A 20,250-nucleotide genomic window follows, 5' to 3' on the forward strand; every position below is an offset into this window, starting at 1 on the left:
GCACCTACTGTGTGTTAGGCACATGTTTTTCAGGAGGCACTAGGACTAACGAAAAACATTAAACAAATAGGGTCCCTAACCTTGAAGAGCCTACAGTTTAGCAGTGAAGTTAGACAATAAGCTACTGATGATAAATCATATGAATGTTACACAAATAAAGAGTTCAGAGTATTCGGGGCAGTGGAGGTGGGGGAGGGGCACCAAACCCGTTCTGTGGGCTCAGAAAAGCTTTCCCGGAATGTTTAAGGGATTTAAGAAAAAAAAAGAAAAAAAACTTTATCAAAAAGATGTTAAATCAGGATAAAAAAATGGCCCAAAAATCAAAATCAGCAAGCAAAATGGAAGAGACACGGGTTGGTGGTCATATACGTGAAAGGAGCCATGGACTAGGACTGACCAAACCCACAGTGTAACCGGGAAAAACACTTTGCTGTCCCCAACTGAAATACAGTCCACAGACTTTGGGGATACTCCATTATGTTCAGGATTCACAGCCCTCCTTCAGAGGTGGGAAACCTGAACCCACCCAGGACTGAGACACCCGGAACCCAGGTCACAAGAGCAGCTTCTGACAACTGGAAGGCCTTGGTGTCTGAAGCCTCAGAGGAAATCTGCGGACTGCAAGTAGCTGAAGGTCTGTCGTGTGGAAGAAAGACTAGTTTTATATATAATCCTGTGGATTTGTAGGTACAGGAAGGAAGAGACAGAAGAGGAACAATCTCCAAATCGCCAGAGCTATTTAAAGCAGGCAGTCTGCATCCTCGGAGGGGACCGCATCTAAAGTGGCCGGCCACGGAGCGAAGTGTCGCAGGAGAAAATCCTAACACCGGAAGGGAGTTACCCTGGACGCCTTTTAACCCTGGTACTTCATGGCTGGACAACATGAATATTAATGAGTCTTTCCTCGTCCTAATCTCTACTGTAGTGATACCAAGTGGACCGCATTTCCCACAAGGTCCTGTCCTGTATGGTAAATAAGATGAAAACAAAGCGATGGGCTTTAGACATCCTCAAAATAACAGTACGGTCCCCCTAACAACTCCGCTCCTAGCAACAAACTATCCTACGGTTCACATTTGCCTCATTATTTAATCTAAATCTTATGTTTAAGGCACGCGATTGTCTCGGATCGTAAAATCTGTAATAAATATGGAAGAAAATATCTCTACGGATATTCGGGTAAGTCCAAAGGCAATTCTTGTCTGATTCGCTCAAGATTCCCAAAGCGAAAGTTTTAACGATCCGTATCCATATTGTCAGCTGCAACATTCTAGATTCAGAAAAACCTAGATTTCTGAGGATGCTTTAACCTTTACTTGTAAAAGCCCAAGAAAAGGAGCATTCTCCAATGTGGACAGAATGACAGCGTCTGTGACACGTATATCCCTGAGATGATGCTGGCCTAGCATCCGTCCCCAGCTGTGTCTTAAATAACAAAGAAATTATCTGTCATGCTCCACAGAAAGTTAGGATCCCTACTGTTTCCAGCTGCTATCATGGCAGAAGAGAAGGAACCGAGGACTTGAGCCCTGAGCTTAAGTAGTTCTTCGGAAAGACAGAAACTGGAGATGATGTGAGATGGTTCAATCTTCCGACTCACTACAGTAAGACCCTTGATGTTCCAGCACAAAGAAAAATCCAATCTGAGGACCTCAACATGTTAAAATAAAGAAATGATTCAGATTTTGAACAGTCAGTAGTAGGAAGCTCAAACCAACTTTGTTGGCTCAAATAGATGCTGATCTCTAGCTTTTATTAGTCAAAAGCTAAACCATCTGTTTGAGTAGAAACAGATTTTCGCCGCAAGGGAGACAGAGGGAAAGTGGCCTCAGTGAAAGTTGATGGGACTCGGAAGGTCGGCGAGGTGCAGGGGTCTCGGGAACTGGCCCCTCCGGGTGAAGAAAGAAAAGAAGTACGAATATCCGAGAAGGCGCAGCGCAAGCCGATCCGATGTAAATCTCTGGAGACTCGCAAACGTCCCCACACATTAAAAAGTTGATTAGCAAATCAAATACAGAAAAGACAAACTACTCCTGAAAAAAAAATTTACCTGTGCAACTGCCAGTAAGTCTTCAAAGCAACATCACTCTCAACAAAGTGAGAGGCATTCAAGTACAGAAAGGCAGGTCCAGCATTCACCTTCTTTTCCCCATTCCCCAAATCTACTTCCAGACTTACTTTGTACAAGAGGGCTCAGAAGAGGCTATGCCAAGTGGGGATAACCGAACGGTTTGGGAGCAGTTAAACACGGAGGCCCTGATGACTTCAACCAGAGGAAATGAGGGTGGCAAGAAACAGCCACAGGACGGCTATTCCAGAATCACGGAATCAGCTTCTCCTTCTCCCTCCTTCAGCCGCCAAGCGCAATAGACTTTTCCTTTGCAATGTCTTTGGACATTTTTCCTTTCTCTCCATCCCAGGCCTTTAACAACCTCACCCCAACACTGTTGCAATGCATCCCAGCTCACCTTGCCTCCTAACTTTTTGTTTTCGTTTACAGACCTCAGCCCGATCAGCCATCTCTTAATAGAGCTTTCGCGGTGTAATTTTTATGTTGGAGAGCTGTCAGTCATTTCCTTCACTCATTAATGGCCTCAATCATATAGCTGCGTCTCAGGCAGTAAACACTATTTCTCACTCTCTTCAACACGCGTCCTCTCTTTCCCGTCTCCTCCCAGAGGCTTTCCTCAGTCTCAACCGAGCACATGACGAAGTGCCGCGGCAAGCAGCTGCTGCTGAGCTGTCCACTCGGTATCCGTTTCTTCCATGCTAAGAGAAGTCCACGTGTTTTTTTCCGATCACAGTGTGCCTGGCTAAAACACTGTATTTCTGAGCCTCCCTTGAAGTTAGGCATAAGCACGTGAGCCAGTTTATGTCCCATGAGACATAAGTGAAGTCTGCTAGAAATGTCTGGACAATGTTTGCTTTCCTGAAAGATGCCATGCCCTCCTCCTTTTTCCTGCCTGGAATGCAGATGCGATGGCTTGAGCCGCAGCAGCCACTTTGAGGACATCTGGGAAAGGCCGAGAGAACTGCGGCAACCTTAGTCCTAGCATCCTTAAATTGTTGAACCAACACTGGCAACTAGACCGGTTCGTTGCTGTGGACTTCTTAATATAGAAGAAAAAATGAATCCAATTTATTTAAGCCAATGCTTAGTTAAGGTTTTCTGTTACTTACAGCTAAATGCAGTCCTTATGTAAATACATATTCCTCTCCTTATCCTACTCTAAGTTTCCTTTCCAGTCCAGTTCAAGTTTTGCTTTCCAAGGTACCAAGCGAGGTTAGTCACCAAGATTCTATCACCTCTCATATATTCTTCGAATTTTTTATCCTATGCCAGAAGCGTTACGATTTATAACTAGCCGGTACTTAACTGATTTCTCTTAAAATATTAATCAGCATGTTGTTTCTGGTTTAGAACTGATCTAAATCACCACTGTTGGTCTAGGCCTAGCTGGTGATTTAGCATGGCTAAAAAGGGACCTAAGGAAATGAGCCAAATTTTACTACATTCTAAAGACAATTTGAGTCATATTCTGCTTTGCATACGTGATTATCTTCCACTAGGAAACTGCCAATTGAATCCGAGGAATTAAAGTGAAAACTTAGGTCTTTATGAAGGTATTGTTTATCATAGCCAGTATAGTGAATATTAACACTCATCATTTTACTGCCAGTTACACATAATTAATAGATCTACAGATATACCCTGAAAGAAAACAATCTTTTTTCCGGGTGAGTAGTGTCATTTTTCTCCCTTTCTCAGTAGAAATTCTCAGTGTGGGAATTTTTGCTACTGGTCTCAGTAGTGAATCAAAAGTCAAATATTTGTGCATCTTTAAAAAATTTAAAACATGGTATGAAGAGAAGACTCCACTCAACTGTCTGGACACAATTATAGAACACTGACATGGAATAAATTGCAAAGAAAATGCAAGCTTGCAAATGTATTTTAGGAAAGTAGGTAATTTGCAGACCTTTAAGAAAAAAAAATGGACTTATAAGAGTAAAAGGCACAACTTTCAGGCACAGTTCTCTTGGACAACCAGACTGCTTGTGTAGAACATGTCTAAATAGGCCAGTTTCCAAATACATTTTCTTTGGGATCACAGTTTTATGAAACCGGTGATCATCAAAAGCAGTTGTATCAACATTCTCTTATTATTAGAACCAACACATTTATTTAGTTGGTTTTCTTCCTGCCCTTCTATTACGTCCTCTTCAACTAAAAAGGTGTTTCATTGCTAGTAAGTTCTTCTCAATTTTCTTCACGTGGAAATTACTTCGAGATTAAATATAAATACAGCTTAGCCTTATAGTCATTTGTTCATCTACGTGAACCCTTACTAAGGACAGGGTAGGATCTGAGTTAGAGTTTTCTCTTTATTACTCAGGTATGACACTAACTTAGGTATATGACACACAGAGGGCAGGAGAACAGTAAAACCCAATCAGTGAAAATGGTGGTCACATTATGGAACCTGTTTGCTAATGGCAGTGTTCATTCTCTGTGAAAGATACTTACAAAGCAGCTACCATTAAAAACAAGATCTCTACTATGGTCTATTTTGTTGAGTTACTTATGAAGAAAGAAAGAAAGAAAGGAAATGAACAGTTTTACCACAACATAAGTGGAAATCATTTAAAAGCAGGAAATGTTGACTTATAGTATAAGGAAAACTTCCAGAATCCTTTCTTTAAAAATAGCAATAGCCTTTAATTTATCATCCACTGCCCTGCCAACCATCTGCAATCATTTTTTAAAAGCGTTTTTAAAGCATACCTAGCATTTTATTTTACTTTAATAATTTTCAGGGTGAAGAATTCCCTCAAAGACAGCCTTTCTTACAGCTTTACTAACCTGTTTTCAAAGGTCATACGAGACAAAGGAAATTCAGTAACGAAAGGGATTGCAAAATGAAGTAAATTACAAAAATTAAACTGGCATAGAAAACAGAATGATGTAACTGCTATTTTCTAAACGGCATTAGTTTCACACCCATATCCCAGTCTCTTTAGCTATTTCTTGTATAGACTTTTTTCTACAGCTCAAAACCACAAAGTAGAATCATTATACGTTATGGTTTAAGACCCGATATTGACTTCGGAATCTAATTTACTTTGCCAAAATTGGAAAAGCAAATTCCTCTTCCCAAATATCCCTGTCCAGGATACGACATAAACCAACGGCTCAACAAAATTTGATTTTATGCCTTCTATCACCCTCTCCAAAGCCTCAGGCACCACTTGAGTCAGCGAGAGGGATCAAGCCCACAACTCATGTTCCTTCGCAAGTTACATGTAACTTCTGAACTCAGAAATGGTGGAAAATATCTTTCATTCAAATTTCTCAAGCCCTTACACTGCTCAGGATGAAAAACTTTAATGTTAGAGATGTCCTCACTATGCCTCTGCTCTTCCAAATGGTGCCCGAATGTTTCTGTGTGCACATAACTTACACTCTTCAGATTGTAAGTGATACAAATTCATACCCGCAATAAGGCCAAAGAAAGACAATTTACGGATCTTGGAGAGTTCTGTACTTCAATTTTTTTTTTTTTAACATTTTTTTTTTTTGAGACAGAGAGAGGCACAGCATGAACGGGGGAGGGTCAGAGAGAGGGAGACACAGAATTTGAAACAGGCTCCAGGCTCTGAGCTGTCAGCACAGAGCCCGACGCGGGGCTCGAACTCACAGACCGCGAGATCACGACCTGAGCCGAAGTCGGACGCTCAACCGACTGAGCCACCCAGGCGTCCCCTTCCATTTTTTGCATGCATTTTCCTTTGTACAACAAGCACTGAAAAGGAGGTTAATAATTTCAATTCACTCTTTACCGTGAATTCCAAATCTCGACCAACGTGGTAGAAAGGTTAACTAAGTACACATTTAAATTAATTTGCATTTGAAAAGATTGGAAAAACCGTGCTTGCCAACTGTTTTTAATCACGTGAAGAATTAGAATAGTAAAATCTTTCAAGTGACCACAAAGTAATGACCAAATAGCATTTACCTTACTTAATTAATCTGTCATTCAACAAGCGTGAGCCTATCAAATTCAAAACACACGAATCACACTGCATTACATTGCGCTCACCGAATGTGCACAGCCTTACCCCCTAAGGGATAAAGTGGTATAAAAATCTACCTTAAATTCTGGAATCCCAAACATTTGTGATATTCACATATCTGTCTTTAACACTGAAATAACAACATTCTCATTAATCAGGTTGTATTCTATATGCTATTTAAATCCTGGCTCTTGGCTCTTGGCTCTCGGGGATGCAGTGGCTGTACAAGCAGTACAAATTACTTGGTTGAGCTTTACCGTCTTCAGCGATGAAAGGAGGATAATACTTAGCTGGCAGGTGAGCATTACCTGAATTAGCACAGATCAAAGTGCCTCGTCTTGCAATTTTCTTACGCACCAGACGTTGTGGTAGGTGCCGGGTTGTAATTGGCAAACATAACATGACAGACAAACGTGCTGTCCTCACAGAGAGGCTGGCTAAGCTGACTGAGAAGGAGACACAGAAGGAAAACTAGACGAGCCAGGGTTTCATGAGAGCACGTAAAATGAAGCGTTTCAAGAGGAAGGAATGTCAAAAAACGGACTTCAGGGGAATGACTGCGAAGGGGGTACAAGGAGACATTCTGAAGTAAGGAAAACGTTTGTATCATGATTGAGTGGTGGTTTCACGACCGTTTACATTTGTCAAAACTCGTTAACCTGTACACATAAAATTGTTAGTTTTTATTGTATGGACGTTATACTTTAATAACTCTGGTTTCTAAAAGGTGTATACGTCACGAAAGACCAATTCTGTTTTTAAAGGCAAGGGTTCTAGAGGAAAAGGTGCTAAAGAGGGGTGACAAGTGGGGGTAATATATGGTGTCTGGATTCTGAATCCCTCCCCACGAGAAGCTGTGAGGAGTATTTTGGGGGCAAACTGGAAATGCGAGTGGACTATATGTTACACTGTATAGTATCAACACTAAACTTATTTTTTTCATGTTTATTTATTTTTGAGAGAGAGAGAGAGAGAGAGAGGGAAAGAGAGTATGAATCGGGAAGGGGCAGAGAGCGAGGGAGACACAGAATCTGAAGCAGGCTCCAGGCTCCGGGCCGTCAGCCCAGAGTCTGACACCAGGCTCGAACTCATGAACCGTGAGATCACGGCTGGAGCCCAAGTGGGATGCTCCACCGACTGAGCCACCCAAGCACCCCTAAACTTATTTTTTTAATGCTTACTTATATTTGAGACAGAAAGAGCGTGAGCAGGGAAGGGGCGGGGTCTGGGCTGACAGCAGCGAGCCAGACGTGGGGCCCAAACTCACGAACCGCAAGACCATAACCTGAGCCGAAGTCGGATGCTCCACCGACTGAGCCACCCAGGTGCCCCAAACTTTTTTTTTTAAGTGTACTCACTTTCCTGTGTTTATGTCGAATACCCCCTGCTTAGCAGATGCATATTCAAGCATTCGGGGGTAAAACGTAAGAGTGTCTGCAATGCGGTCTCAAAACGGTTCAGAAAAAAACCCCACAACGTGAGTGTGGAGGACAGAGCCAGAGACGAGCAAACCCTTCCAAGAGTGTTTCTCTGAAGGGCCACAGGGAACCTGGGCGCTGGGAGGGCCGCCCCACACCCGGGCGGTATTAACACGCCGTGCGTAGCGATGGGGCGGAGAAGACGCTGACGGCGCAGGACGGGAAGTGTCGGTGCAGAGGCCAAGGGTCTGAAATCGCGAGAGGGGCCGCGACGCGGGATCCAAAAGGAGGGAAGCCCCTCCCGTGACGGTGAGCGTGACAACGACGACCGTGACCCAGGGGCACGCGCGGCCAGGCGGACAAGAGCCGGACAAGAGCCCAGGCGCTATTTACAGCGCCTTCGCTCATTTCGTTCTCTCGCCAACTCAAGATAAAGGTACAAGGCATCTCTCCTTTCGCCGATGAGGCGGCCGAGCTACGGAAGAACGAACTGCCCTGCCCAGCCACGCAGGGCAGTGGGAGGAGTGGGATGCTTGGAGATGGGTTTTCAAGGGCGGTCAGTGCATCAGTGACGGTGATGAGGTCTAGAGTATGACCATATGGCTGGGAACTGGGTCCAAAGAGGCGGGGGTGCTGGATGAATCCTCTGTGCGGATGCTGAAGCTGTACAGAGAGCTAGCAGAAGCAGTGACGGTGAGTCATCAGCGATGGTGGGGGAGGACGGCAACAAACAGGGGTCAGAGGAGCAAAGCCTGATTTTATGCAGTTTAAGATGTCAGGGGGACCGAGGGGGAAAGGAGGAGAGATGATGTGGAAGTTGCCGCGGGGAGCAAGGATACACCCACCCCACCTGCAGGCTCACAGGCACCTGGGGGGAAGACGCAAAATCAGATTCTAACGTGAGACGGATCCCCAGAGCAAACAGTGAAGGGACCGTTCAGAACAGAGCCCGAGGACGCCACACGGTACTTAGCACATGCTATACATTCAACCAGTATCTCTTGAATTTGAATCTTAACTTTTCAAATGGTTTACTGTACTCTAAAAAGGAAAAAACTGAATCTATTTACCAAGAAATCCAAGCCAGATTAAAAAGGAAATGATCCCCTAAGTGATTGTATTCTTTAAACCCATGAAAGGCTCATTTGCAAAAACTGGTCCCCGGGCCAAGATAAACAGAGTGGAACAGCATCTTATTGTTTTTGGCTTAATAACTATGGATAGCTCACTGTTATAAAAATGACACCGGGCATTCTCTTGCATAAGAACATAATATCAGAACAAGATTTCGTGAATTCTGTCTTTTGAAGCTTAGATAACAGCCTTTCTGAGCATGAGCTGACCAGAACTTAAATCTATCATGGTTCAAAGCACAGAAACCTAGGTACCCATGAAATAAGAATAGACGATTACTTCCTAAACATCTTCTTCGAGTGTAAACATATTCTTTGGAATGTACTGTTCTTCTTGAAGTAGTTGTAGGACTGCTCCATGAAAGCTTTGGAGGTGTGTCTTTACTGAAGGAAGAGAGGTTCTCGGTGTTACGGTTTGTTTGTTTTTTAAAAATTTGTTCTAATGTCTTTGTAAGACTAAGAAAATGTCATAATGCTTTTAGACATTAGCAAAGCAAAGTTTTTCTTTTATATCTACAAAGCTGCCTCCTGAGCATTTCTAATAAGCGGTCAGATATATAGATATAGATATCTAATAATATAGATATCTAATAATATCTAATACTTTTTCTCCAAGACTAAATCTTACTGGAATTTATCTAGAATCCCAGTGATTTTTGTTTTGTTTCGTTTTGTTTTTTAATAATTGTATGTGGTGGTTTAACTATGACCATCACTCAGAATGCGAACTAGCTCAACTACAGGTTAGTTCCAGGAGCTTTTCATTTTTGGCTTACGCATAAACCGTGAGGTTCCTACTCCTAGACAGAAAAAGTACGGGTAGTTCCATTACATCGGAGAAATGGACTTGAGAAGGATGGCCAGTCCCCCCGGTTTCATTAGAGCCCTAATATGATGTGTCAGAGAAAGCAATTAGTCAACGATATACACTGTGCTCATTTACAACACACAGCTGGCATTGGGAGTAAGCTCTTTCTCTTTTCCATGAAGAGCCCAGCTGGAAATAATCTCTCCTTTACTAAATTTCTTTAGTACTTCGTATATTCCTTATGGGACTTTCTCTTTGGACCACAGTGATTTCTGGGCTTTTTTCTTTTCTTTTTTCTTTTTTCTAGATTATGAGCAAGATGCCTTAACATCTTTAGATGATACCAAGGTGTCACAACATTATTTGTGTTTTCGGTAATACCCAGCACTGGTAGGAAAACAAAATGCAATCGTGACACTATTGAAATCAAATTCATCAGTATTATGGACTAAACATAAATAGGCTTCTGATGTTTGGTCTGGGAATCATGTCACCATTTATATAATACAAGAAACTGCTCGGAGTTCCTAAAACCCAACTTACAAGTTCACTCTCAGAAGCCGGCAGAGGCCTCTTATACTATGTGTATAACTAGAAAGGTCACAGAAAATAAGTCTGTAGAGCAGTCAAGATGCTAACTTTTCCAATTTTGTAAGTAAGAGAATGAATTTTTTTCTCTTAAAACTACAGTAATTTTAAAAGTAACTCTAAATGAAACCTTTTACTTTTTAAAAGAGTTATTTTCAGAAAGAGTATAGGAATTTAAAACTAGTATTTTGTAAAAACAGTGGAAAATGTTTCAAAATTAATGCAGGGATATGACCAACCAAACATTTTAAATGTCTTTTAGTTAATCCAGAGAATATTGGTTAAGTAAAGCAATCTCATGTTGTTATTAAACCAAAACTTCAACTTACCATTTATGTTTATTGCTGGTAATACAATTGACATCTTTGGTCTTGTGGTCTTGTTATGGGTGGTAGCTGGTAACAGCAGGTGATCCTAAGAATAACAAAAAACAATCTGTTGTAACAACTGGCTTAGTCCTATAACAGGCCAAAGTCAAGAGTTTCTAACATGCCAACGTTTCATTGGGATCATAAAAAATGACCTTTTTTAACTTGGCAGAGAGGTAATTAACTACAAATCATCTTATGATTCATTTACTCACAATGCAACAAACATTTACGGAGTGTCTATCATTACCAGGTGCTAAGTAGTAGTCTTGGAATACTCACACATTCTAATAACATACATGCTGTGCTGTACCACACAGAGGATTGGTCAAGGAGTCAGAATGGAGGGATTTTTTTAATTTTTCATTTTATTTCAGAGAGAAAGAGAGACAGCTTGAGCAGGGGAGATGGGGAGAGGGAGAGGGAAGAGGGAAAGAGGGAAGACGGAGAGGGAGAGGGAGAGGGAGAGGGAGAGGGAGAGGGAGAGGGAGAGGCGGAGAGGGAGAGGCGGAGAGGGAGAGGGAGAGGCAGAGAGGGAGAGGGAGAGGGAGAGGGAGAGGGAGAGGCAGAGAGGGAGAGGGAGAGGGGGAGAGAGAGAGAGAGAGAGAGAGAGAGAGAGAGAGAGAGAGAGAGAGAATCCTCGCTAAGTGTGGAGCCTGAGGCAGGGCTCAATCCCATGGCCCTGGGATCATAACATGAGCCGAAATCAAGAGTCGGACACTCAACCAACTGAGCCACCCAGACGCCCAGAACAGAAGGATTTTAATTCTAGTAAAATGAGGGAGCTAGACGAGGTAGAATCACAAGATCCTGAAATTAATCTACTCAATAGAATCATCTTCCCTTTTTTTTTTTTTAAAGAAGAGGGACATTTCCACCCCCCCCCACCCCCCCGCCCCACAAGTCCCAATCCAAAACTACCAACACATAAGATAGAGATTCTGATTGGTGTTAAGGCTAGAGCCTGGAGTCTTGCCTGCTTAGCCTCCCCTTTTCCCTTTGAAACAACCAAGTATTAGACTTCTTCGGGTAAGTAACAGGTACGTAACAAAGAAGATGTATAGTTTTTGCCCTTAAAAAGTATTCAGTCCAGTGGAAGAGTAAAAGAAAATTATAGATGCACGTGTAGCACAATTTTAAAGTTCCAAATATTATACTGCCAACTTCTGATCATCTATAAGTGACCCGTGGCATCTGAAGTTTCTGGTTTCCAACCACACAAATACTCAAAGTACGAATACGCCAAGAGGAGTCTGGCTTCAAACAAGAGGGGGTGTGTGTGTTTTGAAAGAGGGATGCACCTCCGCAGGTATCCTGAAGTAGACTATAAAAGACGGAGGACTCTAATATTAACTATTGTTTGAACATCGATAACTCCTTTTTCCTAGCAAAAACAGGAATTGTCACAGCAAAAGGAAAAAAGAGAAAAGACAACAACGTACATTAATGTTTCCACTTCAGGGAGCACAGAGCCGACCCTGCTACTCAACCCTCATTTCCTTCTCCTGCTCCTCTGCCCCCTCGCTTCATCACTCGTTCGGGTGACGTAAGACTACAAGCAGGACTGAACAGAGCGGAGGGTGACAAAAATTCGGTGCAACTTGGTTCAAGGGTCAGTGTGATTATGAAATGAAATGATCAGCAAAGCTAAGGGGAAAAAAAAAATCTAGAATGCAAAAATCAAATTGAAATGAACACACATGAACAGAGCTGTCCAGAACACGTTTCCAGTAACTGCTTGTACTTTGTTGAACTCAAGGCAACATTTCTGTGAGAACAGTTATTTGTTTTTTTTTTTTAAAGCAGGGTAAAGATGAGTGAAGCTGTTCTGCTGGATTCCAACACGGCAGCGGCAGCATGGGGGATTTTTTTCTTTTTTTTTTTTTTTTAAGTGCATTGTTAGACACAAAGATCACACATTTCTGGGTAAGATAACATAATATAGCCAAGAAAAAAAAACTTTGCGGATCTTCATGCCATGGAAATTATAAATACGATAATTCCTATAATTAAAACACTGCTTCAGGGCCCCCAAAATCGAATGAGAAAACAAACCAACAAACTCGCAAGCCCCAAATTAAAGCGACTATAAAAATAAACACGCTCAGATTCCACTGGCCATGGGTTAAGGTCAGGCTCAGACTTAAATCTGAGTTTCCGGCTCAAATCTAGATGCCATACTAAACATTGTTTTTAAACGTGATCTTCTGAACATAATGTCTCCCGCTTTCTTTCTTCATTAAATTTCAAAGTAGTTACTTTTGCAGGAGGAGGCCAAAAAACACATTATTATTTATGAAAAAGAAGAATCACATCTTGAATGCGTAACAGTTATTACAGTTCACCAGCCTTACCTCTAATTATTAAAGTTTGCAAATGGGGGAGGGCATCTATCAAGTTCAAGTTTTTGTGTCCCACAGGGAATCAAAGCTGGTATAGTACAAATCCCAACGGTGCTTATATTAAAAAATAATGTAGACACACACACGTCTGGGAGAGTGTTGTTATTTCATTTCACATTTACTTTCTCTTCCTCAAACTAAATGCCCTTGACACAACAGTGATTCTCAATCACTTTTTTCTCCCCAGCTGTGTTCATCCCACTCTTTTTTAATTAGCATATCATTAATTTTATCAATGACATTTTCAGGAACAAAAGAGCTTTATTTTGGCACTGTTACTAATTTTAGGATATCTTCAACCACACTCCTGAAAAGCTTCTACAAGGACTGAGCTACCACGGGGCATCTTTGGGGAGGAAACTTTGTGGACAGATATTATCATCAACACATTGTTATTTTTATTCCCAGAAGAAGTCAGAGAAACGCTGGTGGGAAAACACCAAAACATTTGACTGTGAGAATAAAGCATCAGTTTTCCGATGTTACGCAATATCGTGCATGAGAAAATATGCTATTTTCATGACAATTCTCCCGGTTCCCTTTTCCAAGCACTTTGTTAGAAGAAAACCAAAATATTAGTGTATAACGCAGCATCCAAAGTTATGTTTCTTCTCTTTTTAAGAGGGCTAAAGCATTGGAGACTAACTTACCAAAAGAACAGAACCACATTTGCTCTGCTGAAGGTTACAATGGTAATTCACAATAAAATTAAGGTCGTAGTACTAAGTGTTCTCAAACGTTGATTCTACATGTCTGTGCAGAGTCAAAATTGACCTCAATTTAAACTGACAGCCGAGATTAAATGACCTTACTCCTTTCTAAAACATACTGGCTGATGCCCATGGTACTACTGAACATTCATAACTAGCTGTGTTTTTTTTTTTTCCACAACTACTTTTGCTAATTGTATTTGTTAGTGTAGGGGCGCCTGGGTGGCTCAGTCGGTAAGCGTCCGACTTCGGCTCGAGTCGTGATCGCGCAGTTCATGAGTTCAAGCCTCGCATCGGGCTCTGTGCTGACAGCTCAGAGCCTGGAGCCTGCTTTGAGTTCTGTGTCTCCCTCTCTCTCTGCTCCTCCCCCACTCACACTCTGTCTCTCTCTCAAAAATAAATGAACATTACAATTTTTTTAAAATTGTGTTTGTTAGTGTAATTGTGTAATTTAAAAAAATACAGAAATTGATTTTTAAAAAGGTGTGAAAAGGAGAACAAGATTTAATAAAAGTAAACAGCTTAAAAAATCCACTCACTGTAAGACAACCATAAAAGACTGGGAAAAAAAAAACCATACCAGTCTGCATTCAGATTGCTTCAAAAGTACCTTTAAGTTCTTATTCTAACTGAAAGGAATTGTAACTGACCCTGGAAATTATGGTTGATGCACTGAGTGCAGTTTATACAAGAAAGGTGATATGGGGCTCTCGTGGATCAGAAAAGAAAAGGTGTTGGCCCTACATCAGAACTTGGCAAACAAGTCCACATTTATATAATTCAATGAAACCAACGTAAAATATACATTTGAACAATCTCCTGCTTTAACCAATTTTGTTAGCTCACAGATCATCCACTAGTCTCTGTTGTATGAGGTAAGACAGCTTCTCTTGTATTAGGAAACTCTGACCTAAGGTTGGAGCCCCTTCTCCTTGATAGAAAGGAAATGTATTTGATATCCAACGATGTTTCCTGGGGATGAGAGAAACCATCAGCAAGGGGCTGCACCATGACACCGACCATCTTTTCCTTGGATCAACATGGGCCTCAATTAGTCAAATTTTGCATGTCAGGCTCATGCTGACAACAACGGCCCCTTAACATTTTATGTTTGGTCTGTGTCCACTGGATTCCAGAGATGGGCTTGGTTTTCCAATATAAACAGTTAAAACCAGATCAAAACTAACAACAGCATCCATCCTCATTTCAAAAATAGCTTCGTATTAAATTTTTTCTAATCTATGTTCTCCTCCTCCCTGGGGAGCTTTTGTTTTCCACTATCACTCTCCCTGGCTCACCTCACCAAGTCTCCTTCAAGTTACCAAAGAGACAAGCATATCAAAGCTTGGAAACAGGAGGGCCGAAGCAGGCCTTTCAAAGCAATTTACCCAAGTCAAACATTCTGAATGTGTGTTGTTTTCTAAGAGCTGTATTGACTGTTGACTGGAAATCAGATGTGTCCATATATTAAAACAATTAAAAAGCAAAGGTAAGAAATTTGAAATCATTAAAATATACAGACACATGGGGCACCTGGGTGGCTCAGTCGGTTAAGCGTCCGACTTCGGCTCAGGTCACGATCTCGCGGTTCGTGGATTCGAGCCCCATGTCAGGCTCTGTGCTGACAGCTTGGAGCCTGGAGCCTGCTTCGGATTCTGTGTCTCCCTCTCTCTCTGACCCTCCCCCGTTCATGCTCTATCTCTCTCTGTCTCAAAAATAAATAAACATTTAAAAAAATATATACAGACACATACAGTGACATGTCCTGGGGGGGAAAAAAAAAGTAACAACAACAGCAACAACCAAAAAAAATAGAGGTAGTAAAACTAAGTAGAATGTAATCATTTTAAAAGTCTATTAAAATGTCTAGGATGTAGGGCTTCCCGTTATCGTAAAAACAAGCAAAGTACATTACTCACCCCCAAACTAGAAATGGTTAATATAAATAGCTAATATGAAGGCAATATTTGTGCCACTAATGTATGCAATATAATTACAGACCAATAAAAGGAAATGTTAAGCTTGTATCAGCACCATTCGTATGCATGTCGGCCAGAGGAAAGATAAATCAAAACTATGAGTGCACAACAGATGGCTCAAGAGTGAGCCAAGGTTTACACTTGACAAGAGGAAAACTTTGACACTACATTCAAATCCGATAAATGCTGCCAAGGTCACCAAAGGAAAAATCAGCTTGACATCCTAATAGATACAAACTCATTTTAAGATGTGGTTCTCATATCAAACTCTGCAGGAGCCCCCGAACCTGCTGAACGCACTGAGACCTCCCCTTTTACTCACACAAAAAAGTGTAAGGTTGTACCATACAACAAAACCGTCTTTTTTGTGGGTGGGCCGAGCATCAGTAATTTCATAAAGTCAACCTAATAGTTGCTGTATATGCCTCTTTAAAAAAAAAAATAATTTTTTAATTAAACTTTAGACCTAACGTGGGGCTCGAACTCATGACCCCAGGATCAAGAGTTGCATGCTCTACTGACTGAACCAGTCACGTGCCCCGATATGCCTCTTTTTTAAAAGTAGAGTTAATCTGGGGGAACCTGGATGGCTCAGTCGGTTGAATGTCCAACTCTTGGCTCCTGATTTTGGCTCAAGTCATGATCTCAAAATTCTTGAGTTCTGAGCCCCGAGTCAGGCACCGCCCAAGCTCTGCTTGGGATTCTCTCTCTCTTCCTCTCTCTCTGCCCTTCCCTGGCTCAAGTGCTCTCTCAATGTCTCTCAAAATATACAAACACTTAAAAAAAATAAAAGTAGAGTTAATTTAGTTTCTTGGTCAAAATGCTTTCTTGTAAATACTTACCCAAGGATAAAAGAATGTTTCCAAATCATTCTTCTGTTAATAAGAGTTTGCAGGGAAAGTGTTTCTAAATCAGGTCAGGGTTGTTTTCCCTAGAGAAAGCTCTTAGACAAAATGCTGGTTATATGCTCTGAACAGGAATCAGGCCAGCAAGTCTTTGACCCTGTATTTCATATTACTCCATTTCATAACTCAAGCTAATCAAGTTCAAAACTTTGTCAGCCTTAATACAGAGCTTTTTCAAAAGCTGGACAGTGTGTGATTTAGGGAAATGAATTAGGACCCCTCAAACTTGTCATTAATCATCATTTGTTGAGTGCCAACAGTGTGGCCATCCAAAAAATTGTCTTAAGGAGAAAGGTCAAACACTAAATGCATGGAGAGTTTAACCATTAGGAGTTTGTCGGACGTAATGTTTACAAGATGTTTCATTTCAGAAAATCCACTTTACTCAGGACTGCTGGTAGGAAGTGAACTTGTAAAAGATTAAATCGCCTCCTACAGATACGCTACCAAAGCGGCCAGACTGGGGGGGGGTGGGGGGGGGAGGCTACAGTGAACTGAGCCAATGAGTTCTCTGAGAAGAGACATTACAAGGAAACACCTCAAAGGAAAAGTTCGACTCCAATATCTAAGAAAATTATTTTACTTTGCATTGTACAAAATGGGGGGAATGTCAGGTTGAGACAAAAATATTTTTTTACTTTTCCCTCCTCCCCCCAAAAATAATTTTTTACAGTTCTAGGCAGGAACTACAAGAATGGTGTAAACTTGTGTAACAGTGGTCTCAAATGGTGTGTGTGTGTGCGTGTGTGTGTGTGTGTGTGTGTGTGTGTGTGGACTATCCCAGCAGCAAGGGAAGGGAGACACCATTCTAGCTGAATAGGATCTTCCTATCAATGATGCCACAACTTTCTAGAGGGAAGGAGGAGAGGGGCGTCCTGCTTTACTTTATGTTCCTAAAGTTCTCTCTCCCACATGATTCTGTGTCTGGATAGTCCTCCAGTCTCCACTAAAGACCTTGCTCTTCCTTCCAAAGGAACTTCGATCTGGGTTTCACACAAAGAAATAGGAAGGACTATGAAATCTTCCTAAAGTACCTTTTAGGAAAACATTGGTCTGGACAAGGCAAACCACCAAGTTGGGGGGAAAAAAAAGCCCTGTAAAGTTTCTTTTAAAGCTCTTAAAGATTTAACTACAATCTGCAATCATCTGATTTTTCTACTTCCGTGGACAAATTTTCTCTTGAGATCCTGGGTTATTAACTGAACGACTGGCCCACAGGGGAAGCTGAGTTTCCAGCTGCAGCCTTGCTAAGGAAGGTGGGGGTGCTATTTCACACACTTGTTCCACAGGAGTTCAGATGAGTTCTCCCTTCGTCTCACCAAGGGTGTACTTTCCAGAACCTAGCACATTTCTCTGCATTCTCATCACAAACAGAGCATCAAGTTCTCAGTTTCCATTCCGTTCTTAATATTTATTTTTGAGAGAAAGAGAGACAGAGAGTGAGTGGGGGAGGGGCAGAGACAAAAGGAGACCCAGGACAAAGCAGGTTCCAGGCTCCGAGCTGTCAGCACAGAGCCCGACGTGGGGCTCAAACCCACGGACACCGAGATCATGACCTGAGCCGAAGTCAGACGCTTAACCGACTGAGCGACCCAGGCACGCCCCCACCCCCATTCAGTTTTTAAAGTGAATTTCTGACATATAATGCATTTGTGGAAAAGGAATGAAAACTGTTTTCAGTGTCTGGTCCAGTGTTGTTTAAGAAAGGATTTCAACTACATTTCAGGTAGGGATGGCTCCAAAGGCAAACTAAGGTCTTACAGTATTAATGTTAAGTTCTGTAATGATCAGGTACCCTTCAGAAAGCATTTAATCTTCTGGCCACAGGAAGCCAAGATCAGAAGTGAACATACTGACAGTAGTGGGTCCTTCTGAAGCAGAAGTTCTTAACAAAGGATACGTATCGGAATCACACAGGACTTCGTCATGTAGGCACCAGGGTCCCCACCCCCTAAAGGAAGTCTGAGGTGGGCCGAAATGGTGCAGGTATCCCTGGCGATTCTGATGCAGACAGCTGGATGACACTGCTTTCACAAGCACTGGCCAGCATGGTGTCGACAGAGGTTAGGAGCACGGACTCTGGGGCAAGACTGCCTGGGTCTGAATCCCGCCTCTACCACTCCCATCTCTAGCTGGGGGACCTACAGCAAATTCCTTGATCTCCCCGTGCCACAGTTTTCTCATCAGTAAAACGAGGACAACAGCAAGACATACTGCACCGGTCGTTTATAAAGGTTAAACAAGATAATACTTTAGAGCACTTGGGAGGGGTGCTTGGGTGGCTCAGTCGGTTAAGTGTCCGACTTCGGCTCAGGGCACGATCTCACTGCTCCTGAGTTCGAGCCCCCGCATCAGGCTCTGTGCTGACAGAGCTTCAGCTCCACCTCTCTCTGCCACTCCCCTGCTCCTAGTCGCTCAAATATAAAATAAAATAACAAAAAAAGTGAAAGCACTTGGAATAGTAACTGGCAAGTGAAAAGCACTATTGTAAGTATTCGGTAATTTTTTAAATGTTTATTTATCTTGAGAGAGAGAGAGAGAGAGAGAACAGGGGAGGGGCAGAGAGAGAGAGAAGGAGAGAGAGAGAGAATCCCAAGCAGGCTCCACGCTGCCAGCACAGAGCCCAATGCAGGGCTCGAACTCACAAACCGTGAGATCCTGACCTGAGCCGAAATCAAGAGTTGGACACTTAACTGGCTGAGCCACCCAGGCAACGTATAAGTATCTGATAATTTTTTTAAAACGGACCAAAAAATTTGAGGTCAGGGCAGTCCTTGATGACATGTACTGGGTAGGATGACCACGGACATGGATGTAGACACTGTTGTCCGCATTTCTTCCATCCGACCTCATGGCTGAGAGCCACTGTCCCACCGCTCAATAAAAGAAACTGACAGTGACAGGCACTCACTACTGATCCAAACTCTGAGCCTAGAAATGGAAGCTCTTTATACTTCAGTCCCTCCGATCTGGCCTCTTTTCCACCATGATCTCCACTATTCCTTTTCACAAATGTTACCGCCAACTGTCAGAGATATTCTCTATAAATTCGACCAAGAAGATTCCCTCACATTTAAGTTTCTTTAATTTAAAAGGTAACAGGGGAGGGGGGGGGGACACCTGGGTGGCTCAGTCATTTGAGTGTCTGACTCTTGATTCCAGCTTAGCTCATGACCTCACAGTTGTGGGATTGAGCCCTGAGTCAGGCTTTGCTGAGCGTGGAGTCTGCTTGGGATTCTCTCTCTCTCCCCCCCCCCCCTCCCCAGCTCATTCTCATTCTCTCCCTCTCTCTCTCTCCCTCTCTCTCTCTCTCTCTCTCTCTCTCTCTCTCTCTCTCTAAGTAAATAAATACACCTTTAAAAAGAAAAAAAAAAAGATGACAGGAAAAATAACTGAAGCCCAGATATTCAAAGCTTCTACTCGATTTTTTTTTTAAGTACTGCTGGACTGCATGTGTGGTAGGGGTGAGGTTACAGATGGAGAGGAGAGCTGAAAAAAGTTAAGTTGGTTTTAAAAAGGTATGAGTTATTAGCAGGGAAGAAGTTCCTGGAAGTTGGAAGAGTGGAAAAGAGATGGAAAGAGAGGGCTAGCCTGGGTTGCTGCCTTTGGGTGACAGGGGAGAGAAGGGGCAGTGACTCTATGGTGTGTGTTTGAGGGGTGGGGAGGGAGGGGCAAGGGGACACTGCTGCTGTTTTATTTAATAATTCTCTTTACGGTGTCTTCACGAGATGTCATTAAAGGCCTTACGTTACTTATCACGTTTATGAGGTTTGGGAATTGGATTTCTTGTTGATTTGTCGCTGCGTCAAAATCAGTCTTAAAAAGGGGCAAGCAAAAAAAAAGCCCAGCGTTATTTAAATTACA

At 42.2% G+C, this 20,250-nt stretch overlaps 1 protein-coding gene across 4 annotated transcripts in view; it reads right to left on the minus strand.

Moving 5' to 3' along the window:
• ATF6 (activating transcription factor 6) overlaps window positions 1–20,250 on the minus strand; it is a 201,151-nt gene that overhangs the window by 43,664 nt on the left and 137,237 nt on the right. For all 4 annotated transcript variants that reach the window (XM_042924741.1, XM_042924742.1, XM_042924740.1 and 1 more), the window contains exon 15: window positions 10,352–10,436. In XM_042924741.1, coding sequence (XP_042780675.1) covers window positions 10,352–10,436 — 85 coding nt within the window. The remainder of the gene's footprint in view (window positions 1–10,351; window positions 10,437–20,250) is intronic.

This window comes from Panthera leo, chromosome F3 (genome assembly GCF_018350215.1).
Source record: "Panthera leo isolate Ple1 chromosome F3, P.leo_Ple1_pat1.1, whole genome shotgun sequence".
NCBI classification, from domain to species: Eukaryota; Metazoa; Chordata; class Mammalia; order Carnivora; family Felidae; genus Panthera; species Panthera leo.